This window comes from Natator depressus, chromosome 2, assembly GCF_965152275.1.
Source record: "Natator depressus isolate rNatDep1 chromosome 2, rNatDep2.hap1, whole genome shotgun sequence".
NCBI lineage: Eukaryota > Metazoa > Chordata > Testudines > Cheloniidae > Natator > Natator depressus.
In genome coordinates, this window is record NC_134235.1 from 117456948 (window position 1) to 117479590 (window position 22643).

Below are 22643 nucleotides of genomic sequence, written 5' to 3' on the forward strand. Positions count from 1 at the left end.
CCCTTTCCTCTATAAACGGGAGATTACGGCAGAATACTGATGGTAAATAAGAGGTGCTTCTCTGCCCAATTGGGGCTATTTTGGTTTACTTGTGAAAGTTCTTTCTCATGTGCTTTGTAATCAAGAGATGATGCAATTGCATTTTTTTACACCGCGAGTAGAGATTTCTCCTGAAAGTTACTTTGAGAAAATTCCCCCTTCCGACGTAATATTGTTTAAACCTAATGATCTGGTTGGAGTTATTTCACATAAAGTTACCCTCCTTATATTTAATAGAGAGAACTTATAGGAGTGTATTGAAATGGGCGTGAAGATTTTACAGTGTTCTCTGGTGGTGGAACGATCTGGCCATTTAAACAGATGTCACAGAGCTTAGGAGAAAAAGAATTGCTCTCACTGATCAGGCTCAGGGAAGGATTTTAAATCCAAAAAAAGAGGATTTTTTTATTCTCTGAGGAGGTAATTCCAACAAGCTCAGAAATTGCGCCTCCAAATACAGTATGGGAACAACTTATACCAAAGTCTTACGGAAGGTAAACAATTCATATTGACAAAGCGATTGGGGGGGCGGGGGTTCCTATTAAAATGTGTGGTAAATAGTGTGGAGCTTCGTAGTGTTTTCTTAGCTGATTCTCAGGTACAATCAAGCCATTTTCGGACACATTCCCATGTATGTAGCAGTGGTGAGCTGGAGGAAGCTGTCGACGCCTGTTCAGTTAATTTAGGTTTTCTTTGTCTAATTACTGTGGAGCTTAGGGAAAAGGAGCCGGGCTCAGGGCAGTAAACTGACACTTGGGCTCTGTGTGTGGTATCCAGGCAGAGTTTGATGGAAAAAGCCTGCTTCCACTCAACTGCAGGTCACTGTCTGAGACCAGCCCCAACCCCAACCCCCTCCTTGCGTATACCCGCTGCAAGGAGCTGCACTGGAGACAGACAGATACACAGTGTTTCAGGCATATTGATATGGCGTCCTGCTCTGCCGCAAACTTTTCCTTTCTCTTTGCTCCAGCATCCCTTTCTCTTCCACTTCCCGTGCTGCTTCCATCCATCCTCCCCCCACCCCACGGTTTTAGAGATCTTCCACCACCCCCAGCCTTTGTCTCTCTCTCTCTCCTCCCTTCTCCCCTTAATTCCTGGATCAGACCCTGTTTCCAAGCACGTGTAACCCTATAACGGAACGGGGGGTTTCACTGGAAATGATTTCACCGGGGGCACATCGTTTTTTGGCAATGTCTCGTGAGCTGTTTCTCGATATAAAACCCTGGCAGGCTGTCAGCGGCAATATTGCTGTCTCGGGTTCCATGCAGAAACCCAATCACTCACTCACTCACTCTCACTCACTCACACACACACACACACACACACTGTGAGATCGGAATCATTCCGCTCCTTGTTCAACATTCGTTTTGTTGCGTGGTGCGGGAAGTCAACCTGGGGCGGGTGCCGTGGCAAAGTCCACGCGCAGGTACGTTCAGATTCTCGGTTTCTAATGCTCCCCGCACCCCCTCAGCTCCCCTGCGGTCTCCACGCTCTCCCCTGAGCTGCTGCTCTGTGGGGAACTCCCTCCATCCCAAGGGGCGGGGGGGGGGGCATTCCTTCAAGCGACAAGAGAGCATGCAATTGCCATGCCAGGAAAGCGAGAGCTCGGCACGTTACCTTTGGAGTCTGGCACACTGGCGTGTGGCTGTGGGGATTGAAATGTCTAAGTGAGGTTGATGAATGGTGTAATTGCGTGTGTTAGGGAGGGCAGCGAGACCGATCTGGTGCTGCAGCGCCTCCTGCCCAGATGACGAGTGGACAGGGGCCAGCTGGAAAGGGGGTGGTCTCTCTCTGTCTCCTCTCGCTCGCTGCTGCTGGGCTGAGCTCTCGGAGGGATTCAGGGGGGTCTGAAGAACAAGAGCAAGATTTAAGGAACTGATAGGTGGCCGGGTGTTGTTTGGCTGCTCAGCCTCGACGCCAGACTCGAGGGGCTCTCGTGCTTCCTCCTCTCAAAGGCTCAGGCAGCGAGGGATGGCCGCCAGGTGGGGGGGCCACGCTGGAATGTCAGAAGCCCTGAGCCGAGCCCTCCCCAAGGCAGTGCAGTGAGGGGGCAGGGGGCGAGCCGGAGCGCAGCCTAATCCGCCCTGCCAAGTGCCTCGCTCGCCGCGGCGCAAAGGAGGGGAGCCATTGCGCAAGGGGCCTGGCGGGCGCTGCTGGGGGAGTGATGCACAGGGCGCTGCCTGCAGTCCGCCGCCGCCGCCTCCAGCAGCAGCACTAGGAGGTGCCCCGGGAGCAGCAGCTCGCCCCCTCCCCACAAGCCCACCCGGGCACCCGCCCGCCGCACCCCGCTCCAGTCTCACCCCACCCCTCCATTCCCTCCCTCCGCCAGATGACCACCGAGAGCGGCCAGCAGCAGCTGGAGCCCCCGGCCCCTCTCCGCTCCTGCAGCCCGGCTCCCGGAGCTCTCCAGTCCGCCTTGATGAGCCAGCCGCCCCCCTCCGCCCTGGAGACCTCCTCCTCCTCCTCCTCCTCCTCCTCCAGCAAGAACAAGAAGGCGAGCTCGGGGCTGCGGCGGCCCGAGAAGCCCCCTTACTCCTACATCGCCCTCATCGTGATGGCCATCCAGAGCTCGCCCACCAAGCGGCTGACCCTGAGCGAGATCTACCAGTTCCTGCAGAGCCGCTTCCCCTTCTTCCGCGGCTCCTACCAGGGCTGGAAGAACTCGGTGCGCCACAACCTCTCGCTCAACGAGTGCTTCATCAAGCTGCCCAAGGGGCTGGGCCGCCCCGGCAAGGGCCACTACTGGACCATCGACCCGGCCAGCGAGTTCATGTTCGAGGAAGGCTCCTTCCGCCGCCGGCCCCGGGGCTTCCGCAGAAAGTGCCAGGCGCTCAAGCCCATGTACCGCATGATGAACAGCATCGGCTTCAGCGCCTCCATCCTGCCCCAGGGCTTTGACTTCCAGGCGCCCTCCGCCTCCCTGGCCTGCCACGCCAACGGCTACAACCTAGACATGATGACTAACTCCATGGCCGGCGGCTACGACGCGCTGAGCGGGGGGCATCACGCCCCTCACATGTCCCCCAACCCGGGCTCTACCTACATGGCCAGCTGCCCTGTGACTTCCAACGGGGACTACGGTCCCGACAGCAGCAGCAGCCCCGTGCCATCTTCACCCGCCCTGGCTAGTGCAATTGAATGCCATTCCCCCTACACGAGCCCGTCAGCTCACTGGACAGCATCGGGGGCATCTCCGTATATAAAGCAGCAGGCCCTTCCACCCAGTAACCCAGCCTCCACGGGCATCCACTCCAGCATGCCCAGCTACTCCTTGGAGCAAACCTATCTGCACCAAAACGCCAGGGAAGACCTGTCAGGTAATACCCCTTCCACTTTCATTCCTTTACGGCTGGGGCTGGGCTCTTGCTAGGATTAGCGGAGGCTCTCCAATCGCTGCCTAGTTTGGGCAATCTGGTGGTTGACTCTGGTTTACTGAAGCTGTCAGATAAGAGCCCAGGAACAAGGGCGAGGCTGGGGCTGCGTTGTGTTTTCTCTGAAAACAGAGCTTGACAAGAGAAAACAAAACCTGGTCCGAGAAGGACAACTAGAGCTATTGTTCGTGAACACATTTGCTCTGTTTCTGGCTAAGTATGGGGAGAACAAAAATTGCCATCCACTGCTGCCTTGCTGTGGGTTTGGATCTCAATATGAACACGTCCGTTAGTGTTGTTATTACTAGTTCAGAGGTTAAAACCCAGATCCTTATCTTTATGGTATTGTCAGTTTCAACCCGTCTGGTATGTTTGTTTGATTTCTTAGACAGAAATACAAGGAAAACCATAAAGAATTACAAATCCGACATTAAATACAAAAACCCAAGGAGATTTATAGCAAGAGTGACTGAAAAAGGTGTTTAATGTTACCTCCAAAGTCTTGCAGGCTGCGGCGGGGGGCGGAAAACCCCGTAATCTTTAAAAATGCGGAAGAGATTAAAGCAGATCTAATCTATTTCTACAACCGGAGGGGGAAATGTGCCTGGATTTCTCCCCTCCCTGCCTGCTCTAGTGATTATAGAAAATGTATTCTTAGAAAAACTGCAAAGGGGACATTAGCGGAGAAAACAAGGCACAACAATGGGTAAAAGATGTTAAGTTGTTAGGGGGGAATTTTCCAAATAGCCCTTTTAAATGTGGGTCTTGGAGGTTAACCAAACAAAGACAGTCTGGGCTGGACCACACCGAAGAGGATTTTGGCCTGACTTAACCCATATGAGAGCAGGGTCTTGTTCAATTTTATGGGAATTTCAACAAGTAACAAATACAGAAGACCCTCTTCATTGGGTTCCCCCTCCTACCCCCCGCTACTTGAAGGGCTGTCAATCATTCCTCTGTTCATCTCAAAGAATTGCACTGTACCTTTCGATCTAAAATACCCAGCCTTCACTTTGGAAAGCAATGTTTAACCTTTGTTGGCTGCTTCGCTCGCAGAGAAGTAACTTCTTAACAGTGCAAACGGTTCTGGATGTCCTTTAGGAAAGGAAGGTTTCAAGTTTGCATTGGCTAAATTTATCTCAGCAGTGAAGCTGACCAAACAAAACCGCACAGTGTTAAAACCTTGAAAATAATCTCAGAGGCTGATCTGTAAAGCAGCAGCAGCTACAGGAATTCAGTGCTTTACAGCAGCTCCTGGGAAACGGACCTTGGTCCAGAAAACAGTAAGCGAACCCTACCTCCACAAAGAGTTTCCATCTGCCCAGGCGGAATCTGCACTTTCGAAATGCCAGAGTATAGCCTCGTTTAATTGTAAATCCCGTTCTACAGATTAGATTAATTCTTCACTTTGGTTTTATGATCAGAACAATAATCTTCCTTATCCTTTTTCTGAACAGACACGCGCGTTCGCAATTGCATATTCTCGCCAACCCCTCGAGGAACACTTTCATAACCTTTGGACAGCTTTTAGAAATACTTTGAGGTTTACAAATAAAAAATGTATCCCAAAAATGCAGTAAGCAACTTCAGTGGGCATGGAATCAACAGGATCTTAGAAGTGACGTTTGTTATCAGAGTGCAACATTTTAATTTTGAAAGGGACGTGGAGACAATCCAAGTACAGGGTTGTTTTTTTGTTTGTTTTTGTTTTCAAGGGATTTTGTTCTACCGTTAAAACTCAAATATTTCCAATAATGTGATTATTTAAATCCAGTTTCATCCTTTTAAAACGTAAGAGAAGTACAGATCCCATAGCTAGCTCGCTGCTATAAATATAGATCTAGCTAGCTAGCTAGCTATCTAAGATCATTTGTGCCAAAGGGACAAATTAATATTTATTTCAGATGTGCTAGACCAGAGGGCAAATCGTGCAGTCAGCTTTTGAACGGAATTTCCAATTGATTTCAATAAATGTGTTCTGTTTAAAACTAATGCCATGATTTGGGCCCAGGCCTTTAGTGAAAGCAGCTCAGATCATCATACCCTAGGTAGCTAAAAAGGTTTTGTTTGTGAATATATACACTTATGTATATGCGGCATTATATGGTAAAAAGTAGGTCCTGGGTTTGTAAGAATTCTTAACAGTAAATGAATAGGAGCAATTATTTCTCATTAATCTACAACCTACAAGCAATAACAAGTGCACATAGTGTTTCTGTAGCTGCTTTTTTATTAGTTTAATGCGACGCAGATTTGCTTCCAAAATGTGTTTTTATCGGTCAATAAACCTATATCAAATCACTAGTCTTTTAAGTTAGTGATGGTGTAGAGTTTAAGCCTTGGACTTGCATCTGACCCAAGAATAAGAAAAGAAAAGATTGGAAACAGAGACTTGTTCTCCTGGAGGCTTGAGGGAGACATTTTTTCGCACACTATTAAACCATGCTCACTGATTGAATCAGGGTTGTAATAAAAAGTGCAATGGTTTATTGTGAGCATACCAGCAGGGTTATTAGAAAGACCAAGGAAATCCAGCGAAATAATCACCTTTACACAGTGAGCACTGTGGGGTGAGGGAAGGGACAATGACAGCAGCTCAGGAAGAGATAGGCATGCTGCAATGAATACTGTACGTGCCTCACTGTACAAGAGGGCTGCCTAGCCTCCGGGCACAGAAGCTGGAGACCTATTTGCCTTGGAATCTACAAAGTTTTATCCAGATTACAAATGCAGACGCTGATGTTCTGTGCTGTCGGAGATTTGCTCCAGTCTCTGCGGGACTCTGATAAGCTACTGAAGAACCTCGAATAAGCTTCTTTTCCAATAAGATTTGAAAAGGTCCAATAGGCCAGAGGAAAAACCTGAACCCACTGAACATCCCCTTTCAGATATGAACAGATTGCTATGGGAAGGGTGGGGGGAACACCTGGGTTAGATCCTGCAGTCCTTTCTCAAGCAAAGCTCCCACCGGGAGAATAAAGTCTGAATAAAGGACCTCAGGATCAGCCCCACAGTTGTATAGAATTGCTCCCAAAAGAGTACAGCACATCCGGAACCGGGCACACTGGCGTGTGGCTGTGGGGTTTGAAATATCTGAGTGAGGCTGATACCTGATTTATATACTGGTGATACTGTATGGGGGAGGTATTGTACTTTTTGGTTTAAGTGTAGGGCATCATTCCTCTGTATCTTAACTATATGAATACACATGTCCAACTATAGCCAGATACAGTACACACACACTCACATTCTATAGTTAATAAAATTAATTCTCATTGATCCTCTGCCCACTGAAGTCAATAACAAACCTCCCATTCATTTTGATAGGGCAGGATCAGGATCATTATCTGCACTGAATTCTGAAAAAAAAAGTGCAGGTGTGTTCGTATAGTTGCGTGCACACACACACACAAACACGAGGGGGTACAGAGATGTGTGTGTGCACAACTCCAGCAAACATACCTGCACACACATACACACACACACAAACACCGTATACACATAACATGTATATGAGGTTGTGCCTGTTGTGGGTATATGGGTATAGATTGTATGTATCTATATAATCTATATTATCTATATAATCTAGATCTCTACACCCACACTGACAAGCATATTCTTTGTGTTTATAATATTACACACATACATACACACACACAAATACGCACAAACTATTTAAGTATGTATGTGTGCACAATAATTTTACACTTTTCATTTTTCTTTTTTGAGAAATGGGACAAGACTACTTATCTTGTAAATTTCAATAGCCTTCAGACTGTCTTTTGAAAGTGTCCTCAAGGAAATTAACATTTCGTGGAGGCCTTCTTAAATGCTCCAGAAGGCTACATCACATCTGTAACGTTTAATTTCCCCACATATCTGAATTTATATTCGCCATAACTACGATGTATGTCAGACAGAGAACCACTTTTTCAGACAGAGTCGAGCTAATTTCTGAGAAGCTCTTGTTATTTTCTTCTCTTGCAGTGGGATTGCCTCGCTACCAGCATCACTCTTCCCCAGTGTGTGACAGGAAAGATTTTGTTCTCAATTTTAATGGCATTTCTTCTTTTCACCCTTCTGCTAGTGGATCTTACTATCATCACCATCACCATCAAAGCGTCTGTCAAGATATCAAACCCTGTGTGATGTGAACTTAGCACTATCAAATAAAGACAGTCAGGTGGCTGTTTAACAGATTTGAGGTATAGACGGACTCACGCAGATAAAATGTAATGTGCACTCCTGATAGCATTGAATAGTACACAAGTCACTTAGCAAAATTACATAAGGCAGCACTGTTTACCATTTTGTCCCCTGCCACACCTTGAAAGACAGAAAAAGTTGATGTAATGCTCCAAAGCTTTTTTGAAAGATTTTCTTTTGTGGGTGTGTATGTGCTTGGGAGGGCGGGGGAAGGGTATCTTTTATAGGAAGTCTATCCAAGTTAATAATAAAATGCATTTCTGTGATCTCCATTGTCCTAAAAATTAGGGTCTGCAAAAGTGCTCAGTTCTATCTTTTTTTTTTTTTTTTTTTTTTTTTTTAGTAGAAACAAGTTTCCTTCGACTGGGAAAAATCTGCCTCAACCCAACACCAGCGAGAAAGTCCCTTTCTAAGTGGTTCGAGCGTTAATTAAAGTTTACTTTTTTTCGAAACACTTTCTATGGACGCCAGCACCAATCAATATTATTAAAAATATATTGTTTAGAAGTTTCGTGTATAGAGTTTAAGAAAGTTCATTTTTTCCAGTATTGCAACAATACAATGTTTTGTTTTTATTTTTACAAAGTTGTTTTCTACCACAGTATTTTTAAAAAGAAATATTTTAAATACATCTTGTGTATACTCGCACACTTAACTGCTTTAAAAGGAGAATATATTTGCACTTATGTATACTTTTTACAGTTTGCCAAAAATATTTTGATGTACAAATTCTTTTTCAATAAAATGTGTATAAACGAATATGCACTGGCCAGGCATTTAGTTTCACTCTAACCCTTCTTGTAATTGTCCCTTTCAACCCAAGTGTAGTAAGTATAATAAGACACCCTAGACCCTGCAGGTACTATTGAAGGGAGGGTGAGAGTAATTGACCTGCAGAGGGATCTGTGTCCTGAGCTAGCCTTAGGTTTGGAGTGTCTGTCTGTCTGTCTGTCTCTCTCTCTCTCTCGTTTTCCCCGGCTACTTATGGAGGATTTGCAATAGTATGGGGGAAAGCGTTAACATAAAAACAAATAATCAAAATGTTAGAAATCCAAACCGTCTTTCAATTATATCTAACGCCTCCACTGCACTGAACAATGTTTAGAGCATCCAATTGACCATGATTGTGATTTCTTCTTCAGAATTGTTCCTGTTTTTGCTCTTTCCCTGTATTAATGCTTTGGGTCGGAGTTGGCCCAAATTCTGCTGTCCTTGTCCTTAATGAAACAATGAACTCAACAGGAGTTTGGGGTGCGCTAGGAATGCAGGATAAAGCTATAGATAAATAGTGCCTTGTCACTTCTGATTGTGGGGCAGGCTTTTTGTAACTCAGAAAAGCATCCTACTGTTCGTTAAGTAAAATCGTGGCTTCTTAATTACTCGTTCAGGTAGTCATGTAGCAGTTTTGATGTCAAGATACTGAAAACACATGTCTGAGTGCAGTGGGGCAGCTGCAAGGAACCCCAGGGATAGATCTAAAATTACATGGAGCTGAACATTTACTCAATCTCAGCTCATAAAGTCAATTCATCCCTTAAATCATTGGAGTTCACGAGCGATACACCTTTCTGCTTACGTAAAGCAGTGAAGTCACGTTTATAAACTACAACCCTTTGATCACACTGTGGGACCCCTGTATGGAGCCTTAAAAGAGACTTCCACACAGGGGGATCAGATGCACTAATGTCTCTTGAAGCCGCTTCTCCTTACTGTATTGGCTGGATTTCTTAAGGGACCACCTCAAGCTTGTCAAGTTTTCATGTGCATCCGTCAATGAAAGCAAAATGAATCTGTACGTGCAAGGATGGTTGCCTCAGAAATTCACTCCCGCCCCCCAGGATGCTATTCCGTAGCCCATGTGGCGAATTAAATATGACGGATGTTGTTGGTCTGCTTCTTCGGTAGGTTAGATAGAATCGAGCTGATGTATGTCTTCCCTCACATCACACTTTCTTACGGGAAAGAAACTGTGGCACCGGCTTGGCCAATTCAGTGCTAAAAGATCTGTTCTCCCTTAGACCGCAACTTTGCCCCCTGATCGCATGCAATCATATCCTCAGGCATCATACAATTCAGTGCAGCTCCAGTCCATATTAAAAGGAAGGAAACAAACTCCTGTTTAAACTGCAGCATCCATGCCCCCCTGGCGCCTTTAAACTCCTAAGTAGGGAGTGAATTTGATCAGAATGATTTTTTTTTAAATCTCCATTTTTATATTTATACTCAAACATGCCCTTTTTCCCCCTGAGCTTCTCAGGGGCCTGCAATAAATTATAAAGTCAGCTTCAGAGTTTGCTCCGACCACAGTGCTGTGTTTACATTCTTTCCGAGGCAAGCCTGCCTGGTCGTGATTTATATCCTAAACACTTGAACGTAACTTGTTTATACAGAGAATGACAGGACCTCAAAGACAAAAAAACTGAATTTGCCTAACAGATTGAATAGACCATGGTTCTAGTGCCCCCTACTGGACCCACCGTGTCATTGACCATTAAGACCGAAATACCAAAGGCATTTGTGGTGCTTCAAATGTTCCTATTCGATATATTTTTGTTCTTTCTATTTCTGGAAGTGATTCCATTCCAGGCAATATTCTCTCTCTCTCTCTCACACACACACACCTTCATAACAAGAATGCCATACTAGGAAATATTGCAGTTTTGAGCTTGCCTTTGCTTCTGTATTTCTGGACGGTAAATGTACGTTTTCTTTTCCACGTTTTTTAGACGGACAGTGAATGCTTCAGAAACAGACCGATTTAACTATCAACAGGAGCCGGGGAATGGCAGTGAAATGGATTCCTAATCTTCACCCAATAATTCTTTCAAATTTAAGTGACTTGCAAAGGGGAGGGGGGAGAAATACAATGAAATAAGACCAAATTAGCCCCATTTTTGATTTTAGCGTTTGCTACTGTCGGCACTCCGAGCTGGTCTAGCCTGCAAGACTCCAGGGCTAGGGACGTCACAAGGGTTAAAAGCCAGAAAGCTCTACCCCTGCAGAAGGGACTTTTAATCGGACAGTTGAAGGCGCCCTAGGGTTCGGTTTGCTTTGCTTTGGGTATCATCAGTGGTTACCGAACAGTCTGGAGAAAGGAGGCCTTCGTTAAAGATCCAACTTCTCCAGCGTTTTAATTCCCGGGTTAACTTTCACAGTACCTATATCGGAAGCACCCAGGAGGCTCCAGCAAAACGAGAGAAGACTAGAGTTCACATCTCGATATTTCTGAAGTTTAAAAACCAGAATTGTATTTATTTATTCTGAAAAATCCCTTTCCGGGCTTCCACTTACATCCTAACCAAGCAGAAAGGGCACGACCCCAATTAGGAAGGGAAAAAAAAAAACAACCCTTTGCGGGTCACCCTTTAGGGAACCCTACGGTTGAGTCACTGAAACGGACATCAGCTGGTTGAAAATGCTGCCGGGCATGTATCTCAGTCAGCCACCAGCTCAATTAGCACCGTGATTAATTATCTGAATTTTCAATGACCATGCCCTATTTCCTCGCTCTGCTTCTTCCATCCCCTTTGCACCCATTGACACGCTTCGTTCTGCCTTAGTTTCTGTCTACACCTCCCCATAGTATCGAGGCTCTAGCTTCCTTCCTTGGACGGTGGTTTAACCCGAGTCACACAGCTCTACCGACTGGGTGTGAAAATATGATCTACGTCATAGGTTTTCAAGCTACGGTTCACAAACAGATTTCAGGGTGGTGTGATCACCAACCCTTTCTTTAGATAGGTCTTTATACCTTTATACCTTCTTTTCTAAAATGGGGGGGCACAGTAGGAGGAAGTCGAGACCCACTGATCTACACAATCACAGATAAACTCATCCCTGTTAGCAGAGCAATAGAGTTCGCACTTGCTGGGAGAGTTTGTGGTAATTGGATTAAAAGGTGGACTAAACACTAACATGTCCATAATTACATCACATTAAAGCGAGGTTCTGTGTAGCACAGGAATGAAATCTTTTGACCACGAACAACTGCAGTCGACCAAATTGGAATGTATCTAATCTAATCTACATTTTTCTCTCCATCTGCTGATTTCCTCACAGCCTGAAGCACCAACATGGGGATTTTCCTTGGTAGTGTTTACATTACACCAGAAAAACCTCAGCCACTCAAAAAACAGGAGAGTTCTGGCAAAGCCGTTTAACGTTTACAAAATTAGCCAAGTGCGGATCTATCTTGTGTGAGATGTTGAAGCTGGAGCAGCTATTTGTTAACATATTCCGGAAAACATCCAGTGTATTTATTTAACAAATTCACTCAGAGATTATTCTATCAAAATTGTCAGCGGATTAATTTCGTATTGTATTTTAATCCCGATTGACAATGCACTTCATTTTCTTGTTCATTGTCTACAGAATCCAGAGAAATATTAGCCAACTTTCATGGCGAAGGAAGGTTAAAGATTTTTGTTCAGTCGGAGTAAATCTGATTTTATTGAACGCTGAAAGATATATCCCCGACACATGAGCTGAGATTTAAATAATTGTGCTCAATAAAGAGCTGGCATTGTCAGGCAGGCCCTGATTCATCTTTCCATTCCAATTTTAAGCCTGTGAAGAGTCCCGTTAAAATTGATGGGATTAAGCGCCTTTTTAAAATTAAGTGCTTCGCTGAATAGATTGGCTTGCTGAATCGGGATTTTAACGCCCCATATAGACAATGCTCAGATGTGATACTTATGAGCATTGTGAAACAACAGGCATAGAATAGGGTCTACCTGATTCATACACATCAAGGAAATTAATTCAAAACATACTCTAACTTTAAAGAGAAATACATTTTACTAAATCTGCGGCATTAATCTGCATGAAATACTGCCTTAGCTAATAAGAACACCCGGACTTCATTTATACATTTAGCCATTTGATAGATACAAATGAGGAAAGAGGTAAATAGAAGCCAACATATTTTTGAATAAGAGCCCAGAGGTTCTTTTAGAGTGCAATGATCCTTGTGTCTAGATTATAAAGAATTCAGAGCAGCCTTGTGTGATTTGCCAACTACTGAATAGAACTCCAAAACATCTGTAATATTAAACAACTTCAAGCCTCCTTTTTATGCTTGGTTTTTAATCCAAAGATGATTTATGGAAATATTTATTTCTCCATTGGTCATTTATAAAAGAAATATTTTGGGGGGAGAGGGTCCTAAAATGCAAAGAGACTTTTCATCACTATCAAACAACAACTGGAACTAGAGGTATTTTAAGATTAGATTTAGATTTAAATTTTAATTGCATTTTACTAGTCTTTTGAATATAATATTGGAAAGAATTGCGCTTCCTATTAATTGTATCAGAGTTTATTTGAACTTTTACAAGAGGAGTTTACAATACCGTACTGAACACAGTTGGATTTGCCCATCACTGCATGTTCTGCCAGTTTTAGAAAGTTAAAAATAGGGTTGAAGTTTTGTCATTTTTTGAGTAATTACCAAGCACAGTTTCCTAGGACCAGATCCTCAGTAGGCATAGTTATGTGTTGCTTCACTGACTGAGGATCTGACTCAAATACATAAATATGAATACCAAAATCAGTACAGTACAATTTTTAAAAAACAAGAAATCATGATATTTTCAGTCTCTAAACTTCAGAGGAGTTTGATCTGATTAACCTAAATGTTTCCAATAAATGTTAACCTCTAACAAGAGGATACATATGAACTATTTTATGCAGAAAGCAGCTTTTTTAGAAAGGACTTATTTATGCAAGAAAGCTGCACCAGTTTATAAGTTTTTATACAGTAATACAGTTTTTAAGCTGATTTAGCCGAAATGGTGACAACCCTTGTGTAGATACTCTTTTCTCACTTTCAGAGTGGTTTCTTTTTGGAATGGTTTAAACCTGCTCCTAATCAATGTAATCTAAAGTCAAAATAAGCTTAACGTGAAATGAGGGTATCCACACAGTCTTTTGCTGCTGATTTAACCAATCGCTCCCAAAGGCTGGTCTACAGTCAAAGCTGTACTTATATAACTAAAGGTGTGATTTTATACCAATTTCATTAAACCAATGCAACTCTTGTCTGTTTATCAGTTTAAGCCTGGCTTGTATAGGTTAAGGTAGTGTCTGTACATTTACAGATGCCAGCTAAACAATATAATCAGTTCTAAATTGATATAAAAGAGAGCGTCCACCCACCAAAGCACCACAGTTGAACTAAACCAATTTAACTTAAAACAATGCAACCTCTCTGTGGAAACAAGCCTTAAATTAAACGGATGCAACTTTCTCATGTAGAGAGCCCAAAGTAGACTTAGCGCCAACGTATATTCATACTGGAAACTCTTTTACAACTTTAATTGAGGAATCAAGGCAGTGACTTGACAATTAACCCATGTACTTTTTTTTTCATTTGCTTTTGTATAAAACAGAGGTTTCCCCAGCTGTGGTTTGTTGACCACTGGTGGCCTGCAGAGTATTTGTTGGTGGCCCAGAGAAAGCTATCTGGTTACATGATGCTGGCTCTCCTTCTTTCCAGCTGAGAGAATGAGAACAGATGGCAGGGGGAGATTCAACAAAGATCAGAATAGACAGTGCGGTGAACTCTTTTCCAACAGAAATACAAAACTTATCATGCTAAAGGCAGTTAAGTAGATGACTATTTCCAGCAATTGCTGGATTGCACTAGGGATGTTATGTTATTGTCAATGGGATGAAATACGGTTTGCAGTTATGAATGGGGGGAAAGGTCTCCCCCAGACAGTGCAGTGTGAAAACATTTGAGAACACCTGGTTTAATATGAAGTGACTTTTCAGTGTCTTAATAAAAATAGATGTGACAGAAGAGGTGTAGATGGTCTGTAGCTGTATCAGAGGGCAGTTATTAAACACAATTGCAGATAAAAGTCCTTAGGGCTTAGATCCACACTCAGAAACGCAGGTGTAACTCATTGAAGACAATGGAAGTTACATCATGTAGCTGAAAAGCAGAATTAGGCTCCTACCCATAGGATCCCAGTTCTATTTCAAACCTAATAGACTAAACCCTGCTTTCACTTACTACAGAGCAGCTCCACTTCCAGCACAGATGTAAGTAGGGCAGCACCAGTGTAAGTTATTAATACCCTATGTTGACCTAGTTATTGGGATACTTACTGTATAAATATATGTTTAGTTTAATAGGAGGCTGTAATGAAAAGCAAGCTGGAAGGAAACAATGGATCAACATAAGCCACCTCAAAGTAAACAATTGAGGGTTGTTATGGGACAATGGCAGAACCCTTAGTTCTGAGAAATCTAGCTTGACCTGCTGCTGAGGCTACCGACTGGTTTGGACAAGCAGGGTCAAGCCCTGGAAACGGACAGAAATGAAGGAACCTTGTTATAAAGGATTCTCTCTGAAGAGAGGAGGTAATTGTTAGGGTGCTATTCCAGGAAACCAGACTGACCCAGGCTCCTGCTGGGATTTCTAAAGAAGTTAGGCCTGCCTAGTTTACCATCAAGGGATGTTAAGCCATTAGGTAAGATAGATCTTAAAATAATAGACATGCATGTAGACTTTTTCCCCCCTCTACATGCTCTATTCCTGCTATTAAATTTAAACAATACTTTGGTTTTAAGAAAGCTGTTTTGCTGCTGAATACCACTGGTTACAGACCCCTGAAAGGCAGAACCACAGCTTCAGAACCTAATCAGATCTGCAGGGTTGATACAGAGGCTACTGTAGCCCCAGGCCTGGTCTAAGATTGGAAGAATTGTGGAATTCTGTTCCAGAAGAGGGAACAGTACAAGGCCTGACACCTGAGGGAGTGCACGCAGAAAGACCAAGAAATTACTCAAAGGTACAGTTATCTCTGTAACCCTGACATATTGGCGGCAGCGTATTTCGGATGGTAACAATGGTGAATTTCCCATTAGTGACAACAGCAGTAAAAAACAAGTATTTTGGAAGGAAAAAGCATGAGAAAGGTGTCCTATGTTCTTTTTGGGAAGAGCACAAAAAAAAAAAAAAAAACCCAACACACAGCCAGGAAAAGTTAGCCATGAATAATCAAGATCAGCTAGTGGAGCTGTGCAAAGAAAGAAAGAAAGCTAAACTTTAAAGAGCTTAAAAAGTCAGAGCCTTTGCTGTATGAAGATGATCAGAGGCAGAATGGGGTGCCAGCCCCAGACCAGGGGCTAGAGAAGGTCCCAGTTCTCTTGCAGGGTACATGGGTGCCCCAGGAGACAGACTCTAGGATAAACCAACAGGAAGGGAAGGCTGCAAGGCTGACAAATTCCCAGAAGGCAGCATGGAGAACGACATCAGAGGGGTATGCAGCTAGCCCTGTAAGTGCGACAACGTCAGTGGGGCTATACTGGTATAATTGAGAGCAGAAATTGCCCAGCATAAATTTGAAATTCCACCAAATCTATATCAAGTCTTTTACACACTCCCAAATCCCTGTCATGAAGACACCTCTATCTCCTTTCCATCATTATGCTCATGACAAAGTGGCAGTGGTGGACCTCTGATACTTCCAACCCTGCCCTTGCATCCTTCCCTGCCTCTTGATTGGCCAATATTTCTTCCTCAGCAAAGTTAGTTTCCTTTGTACTCAAGGACATGGGACTTGCTCCTGGCCCAATGTAGTCAATGAGAGTTTTGTCACTGAAATCAGTGGGAGCTAGACAGAGCCTGTAATCATTTACTGTCCCTGAGCAAATACAACACACACTTAGCCATGTAGACCCTACTACATTTCATCTGTACTTCCCCTCACATCAACTTCTTCCTTTACTGAAGAAGAACAGTAACTGGCACCACAGCCCAGTAGTACAACCTTGTCAATATTTAAAGGTGTTTATTAATTACCAGGCACTTGCTTATGTTCAAACCTTGTATTGTGGAGAAAGACAAGTCAAGTTTATTGATCCCTTTCCTCCTATTGCTGTTTGCCTGTCTTCTCTTTTCCCACCTGTAGAAGGGAAGATCGGGAAATCCCCAGCTGTGTTCCTGAGGGAATGGGTCAAAAGGAAGCATCTCTGGACGAGGCAGGGGCAGGTTCACAGTAACATAGCAACTCAGGGCCATAGGGGCAACTGGAAAGAGGAAAGGAAGCGTGGGCAGGAGATGGGACTAATAACTACAGCACATTGTGGTAGGGCAGGGTATTTGATGCCTAGCAGCACACCTGATCCAGCTCCTTCATAACTCTTTCCTTACACTGCAGGGGTTTGGAGGTTGTTAAAACATGTTCATATTACACTGTGCAGGGGCTAGCACTAGGAGGGCTCCATCTTACGAGAGGCCACATCACCCCCAGACATAGTGAATACACCTTGATTAGAAAACCACCTTAATCAAGTAACCAGTTTTTGTCAGTTCTCTGAGCGGTCACTTAAATCAGTAGCCCTGTGCAACTCTTTTAAGCTTATATAATTACCTCACTGCATGCTGGCAGCTTCTTGAAAGAAGGCCATTGAATGTTATGAACAGGCATTACATGCTATGAGGAATTTTTGCCTGTCTGTAGTTAGCTGTTTTGCTATCCTGGATTGAGGTCACCTTGGGGATTTTGAGGTAGAACATATCAGGAACAAAACTCAACCAAAAAACCTCCAAGGCTGGAAGGCAGAAAACAGATGTGGAAATCAAACAGACACTGCTCGGGGGCATCTCTGGAGAAAGGGAAATTTGGAGTTTCGGGGAATTATTCAGACTGTTCACTCCTGCAGATTTCTGGTTTCCTACCCTATGCTGGGGTGCAACTACACTGGTGGCTAAATAGGGGCCAAATCCAGAGTATAGACAAGGTCTTAGTTACACAGAAAAAGATGCAACTCTATGCTCCCATCATGAGCAAGAAGGACACTAATGTAGATCACATGGCCTCCACTTTTTGTGTGTGCTCTGTAGAAAAGGTTGACAAGGAGAGACGATACAGAAGCCAGAGGCTTATTCAAGATTCTTCTCTCTGAACGCAGAGTGAAAAAGGACCACTCTGCACATGGATCAATGAAGGTACTGATCTCAGAACGGAGTCATTGCTCCTTGGGGATCTCAGGTACATGCAGGATAGACTGAGGAGCAATACAATATAGGACTTACTGTTTAGATGGTATATGCACTGTGTCGGTCCAGGATATAAGAGTGACAAGGTAGGTGAGGTAATATCTTGTACTGGACCAACTACTGTTGGTGAGAGAGACAAGCATTTGAGCTTACACAGAGCTCTTCTTCAGGTGTTTAGATGGTGTGCCATAGTGATAACAGGCATGGAATGGAGCCTACACACATTGACATGAGTGCTAACTGGTGTGCAGGTATCAGGGGTTGACAGTGAGTTCCTGTGTCCCTGTTACATGGCTGTGCAGGGGCCACTCTCAATTTTAGTTCCTGTGATCCCTAGTACCCAATGCTTGCTCCCCCCAAAAAGAGATGGGGATCTCTCCCCGTTCAGTTTTCATTAGCTAATGTAGTAGGGCTGGCACACCAGAAGGAGCAACCTGCTCCATCCCAATGGGTATTTTTCCTTTTCCTGGGGAAGAATTGCACAGCGGTGACACCCAGAGGACTCTGTAGATATTATTCACTGACTCATCTGATCAAATCCAAGATAGTGATGCAGTGAAATGAGAGAGAGCTGGACTCTCTGCTCAATTCAGTCTTCACTACCAGAATGTACCCAAATTTCAGTTTCCAGCAAAGGTTAAAACATCTGTATACTTGATATTTATCTGGAATTGGAATTCAGGTGCAATGTTGAGGTAAATACTATTTCCAATTCTGTTTGCCTGATGGGTCAGTCTGTGCATGGGAATACAATATATAATTTAGGAACATAGGAATTGCCATACTTTATCATATTAGAGGTCCATCTAGCCCAGTGGCCCACACTAGATGCTTCAGAAGACAGTGCAAAAAAAACAAACAAACAAACAAAAAAACCCTACAGTAGGCAGACGTGCACTCATCATCATCCCTAATACTTGGAATTGGTTTAAACCCTGAAACATTGGGTTTATCTCCCTCCAGTATGCTTTCTGTTAGCATTTAACTCTAGATATTCTTACTATCCATATAAATGTCCAAGTCCTCTTTGAATCTTGCTAAGTTCTTGGCCTTAATGACATCCTTTGCCAACAAGCTCCACATTCTAATTACATGCTGTGTGAAAAACTATTTCCTTTTGTCAGTTGCTTCTGTTAATATCATTGAATGTCCCCTTGCTCTTGTATTACAAGGTAGGGAAACCAGAATCTACCTTCTCTATACCATTCATTATTTTATATACAGTTATGTCCCCTCTTATTCATCTCCACCCGAAAGTGAACAATCCCGTTCTTTTCAATCTCGCTTCATAGAACAATTTTTCCCGGCTCTTGATCATTCTCACCACTCTTCTCTGAATCTCCTCTGGTTCCACAACATACTTTATGAGAGGGGGAGACCAGTACTGCACACAGTATTCCACATGAGACCATACCATTGATTTATACAAAGGCATTATAATATTTTGGGTATCGCTCTCTCTCTCATTCCTTATGCATGCTAACATGGTGTGTTTATTGACCACAGTTGCACATTGAGCAGAGGTCTTCATTGAGCTGTCTACAGAAACTACCAGGTGCTTTTCCTGTCTTGATACAATTGATTTAGAACCTTTTAAGGTATATAAGCAATTTATTTTTTCCCCTTCCAGTTCCATTATTTTACCTCACTGCTACCTCACTATCTACCTTCCATATCTACCTCACTGCTCAGCCCCCTTTCCAGGCTGTTAATAACTGTATTTATGGAACTTTGTGGCATACCCCTGGTAACCTTCTGTTATGATGAAAATAGGCCATTTATTCCTATTCTTTGACTCCTACCTCTCAGCCAGTTTTTCCTCCAAGACAACACTTGCTGCTCACCCCATGACCATTTAGTTTTTTTAGTAGCCTCTTGCAAAGCAGCGGGATCTTGTTAAAGGCCTTTAGAGGTGGGGTGAATCTGAAAAGGTTGGATGCTTAAGTTCAAATGATTATTTCATGATCTTTGGTACAGAAATAAGGCTAGAAAATTTTAGATTAGATTAGTTCCCATCACACACATGGTACTTTCCAAACATAAAAAGACAATGGGCCAAATTCTGCTCTTAGTTATTCCAGTGAAAACCTGGAGCAATTCCATTAGTTCAGGCTGAGTTATCCTTATTTTAATTTGGTATAATGGAAAAAACAGAAAATGGTACACTTGTTTTGTGAAGCATACAATCTAATCAGATAACGGTGGTATAACAACAACAATAGATTATCAGTGATAATGATTTTATTTATAAAGCACACTCCTCCACTAAATGAGCTGAGGGCACTGTACAATATGTATTTATATATAAACCATATTATCATCATTAAATGAACCTGTTAAAAATCATGCAGTGAACAAGAGGGTCCAATACAAAAAGAGAGAGAAAAAAGCCACAAGAAGGAAAAACAATATATACAGGGCCTGTGGAAATCATGGGGGATTTTTGTATTATTTCTGGGAATATTATATTCATCTCAGTTTACCTGCTAGATATTATTATGCATCAGGTAAAACAAAGGAGGTAGTTAGGGGAAAACCAACAGGAACCAAGACAATAATGGAGTTAAGATACTTCCAGAGAAAATACCAAGCGTCCTCGACAGAACAAAGGGGAAGTTATTAATTGGGAATTACCCACCAAACTGGCTAGCCCAGAAAGGAAGAAGAGTGATTAGCAGTGAGAGGTGTCTATGACAAAAAGATCTTGAGAGCATACTGTCTGTCTCTCCCAGTCCAGGACCAGGGGTATCTTGGCTGAATGGAACTCACCCAAAACTTGCAAGGAAAGAATGAAGTTTAAATAAGATTCATGCATGAAGGCCTACTTTGTTATTTTAACCCATTTCTCTGATTACCATATTCCTGCTGACTGTTAAATACTTTGTTTTGAAAAGGCAGAACTGTGTCACTGCATATATTTTCTGGCTACAAAATTTCCAAGAAAGAAGACTCCTGCAGGGAGCCAAGCTAAATTGGCCCTGCTAAAAGAGCCATGTTGGGAAACAGGGCTGCTGAAGCCGAGGGACCCAGTCTGAGAGTGGCAGCGCCATAGGACTCCCCCTTGAGTGAAGTGGAGGCCCTGGGCCTATGACTGGGAAGGGCACACTCACGAGAGACCGTGGAGAGGTACAAGGCATAGCATGCTCTGATCCAAGACAGGGCCAACAAGGGGCATTCTAAAAAACATACTTCAAGAATAAAAAGACTGTAGGTTCTTTTTGTAAATGAGGGGAAAGGACTGAGATGGATTTTCAGGAGGAAAATCCTGTTCCACACTTTACAGCACACTAGAGCAAAAGGACAATTGTCTGATGACATAAAGCATGACATTTGGATCCTTAAGTAATTGGTGAGTTTTGAATGCAAATAACCACCAAGATGAGGCTCAAAGAGGCCTCAGTTATGGAATGTCTAGGATAGCAGGTCAAATGCAAGAGGGCAGGAAGAAATTGTCAGACAGAAGCCAACCTATGAAGGCTTCATGCAAAAGAAGTGGGGTTTACGGAGGAACCCAAAGAAGAAAAGAGGAGATTTTTGGCATATGGTAAGTGGGAGGCTGTTCCATGCATAGGGACATGGCACAGAATCAGGTGTGAAGCCAAGCATGAGAATAAGGTAAAAGAAGCAGTTAGAAGAGATGGTTTGGATGACTCACAGGAGCAAGGGGGAGAGTCTGAAGAAAAAATTTTGGGTGGGGTGCACTTGCAGCAAGCAAGAAGGTAAGGAAGAGGAGACTGAACTTGATAAAGAAAAAGAGGATGCCAGTTAAGGGATTTGTTGAGGCGGGGGAAGGAGGAACCAGTATCATTGTAAGATATATAGTTCTTCCTGCCTGTTACTGGGTAGGTCAGAAATACCAGGAGAACAAGTCTTTTCCTGAGGTATTTGGTATGACCCCTTCCAGTCCCAGCCAGAACCAGGAAGTGCATGAAAGTGTAAGGTTGGCAGGGAGTGGAAGAACTAAGAAAGCTGAGCCTCAGAAATTGTTTGTTTTACGTTCTCATCTGAGTTTATTATGACGATTCAAGCTATTTCTTAATTTATCCAAGGCACTTTCTTTGCTCTTTATCTACCTGGTGCAACTTTTATCCTCCTTTTATGACCTTTATGGTTTTTTTGCTAAGTTAACTAAAAGTTACTACATAGCTTTAGGATTTCTACCGAAACTAGCAGGCATTCTGTGCAGGTGTGGAAAGGAGAATAGACTCCTGAGTGCAAATATCAGCGCCTGTGTTCAATGTAGTTTTAAGCTGCCATGTGAATAAAAGTTAAACTTTTATTCATGTGAAACCTTTGAAATATTCCTGCAAATGTGAACTGTAGGTTACATGAAACTTAGCCATTCCTGGTGCTTCAGTGTGTCCTGTTTCCCTTGTATCTGGATTCTGCCTGAAAAGAAAGGGTCATCCGGACGGAATAAAGATTCCCTCCTCTACAAAATGTTGTTTCTTTCTTATCACTTAAATAAGCACATCCTGTGTTCCGAGGTTAAAAAAAAAAAAAAATCAAAGACCTCTGGAACCTCACAAGTGGACTGGGTGGCCAAATTATTATAAAATAGCTGAAGTAAACAAATAACATTGCATTGTTCAAATGCTCCTTAGAGCAGTACTATTCATTTCTTGGAAAACTTTGCATCCAAGCTCTTTATCAAGTAAAGTAACATGAGTGGCTTCCTGGATTTTTAAAAAACAAAGGTCTCAGTTGACCACTTTGGAGTAAAAAAAGCACCAGGGAAAAAGATTGTCCAAAAATTACTTGAAATCAGGAAAATCAGCAGCATAAATTATTATCCTAACAAATCCCCATGCAGGTTTACAACATGACCAGCAACTAGTGGATTTATGATGGTGGTTGTCCTATGTAAGACAGAGGCAATGTTTAGCTGAATGCTGTAAAAGCTCCTCACTCACAGACCTAGAGATTCAGCAGCCAGTAGATTGCCCACAGCAACAGGAAGTGACTCAGGTGTGAAACATCACTATTATATACAGTAGGGTGGTCACAGTAGCTGA

The 22643-nt window shown here is 43.1% G+C and overlaps 1 protein-coding gene across 1 annotated transcript; it reads left to right on the forward strand.

Annotated features, from left to right (window-relative positions):
• The first annotated feature begins 1426 nt into the window (after window positions 1–1426).
• Window positions 1427–8210, forward strand: FOXF2 (forkhead box F2). Its single transcript, XM_074944946.1, has 3 exons — window positions 1427–1465; window positions 2369–3356; window positions 7398–8210. The coding sequence occupies exons 2-3, from the start codon at window positions 2369–2371 to the stop codon at window positions 7562–7564; spliced, it is 1155 nt and encodes a 384-aa protein (XP_074801047.1). The 5' UTR covers window positions 1427–1465; the 3' UTR covers window positions 7565–8210.
• The last annotated feature ends 14433 nt before the right edge of the window (window positions 8211–22643 follow it).

Coding starts and splice junctions, on each gene's coding strand:
- FOXF2 (XM_074944946.1), top strand. CDS start 2,369: ATGACCACCGAGAGCGGCCAGCAGCAGCTGGAGCCCCCGGCCCCTCTC. Junction 3,357..7,397: donor CGCCAGGGAAGACCTGTCAG/GTAATACCCCTT, acceptor CTTCTCTTGCAG/TGGGATTGCCTCGCTACCAG.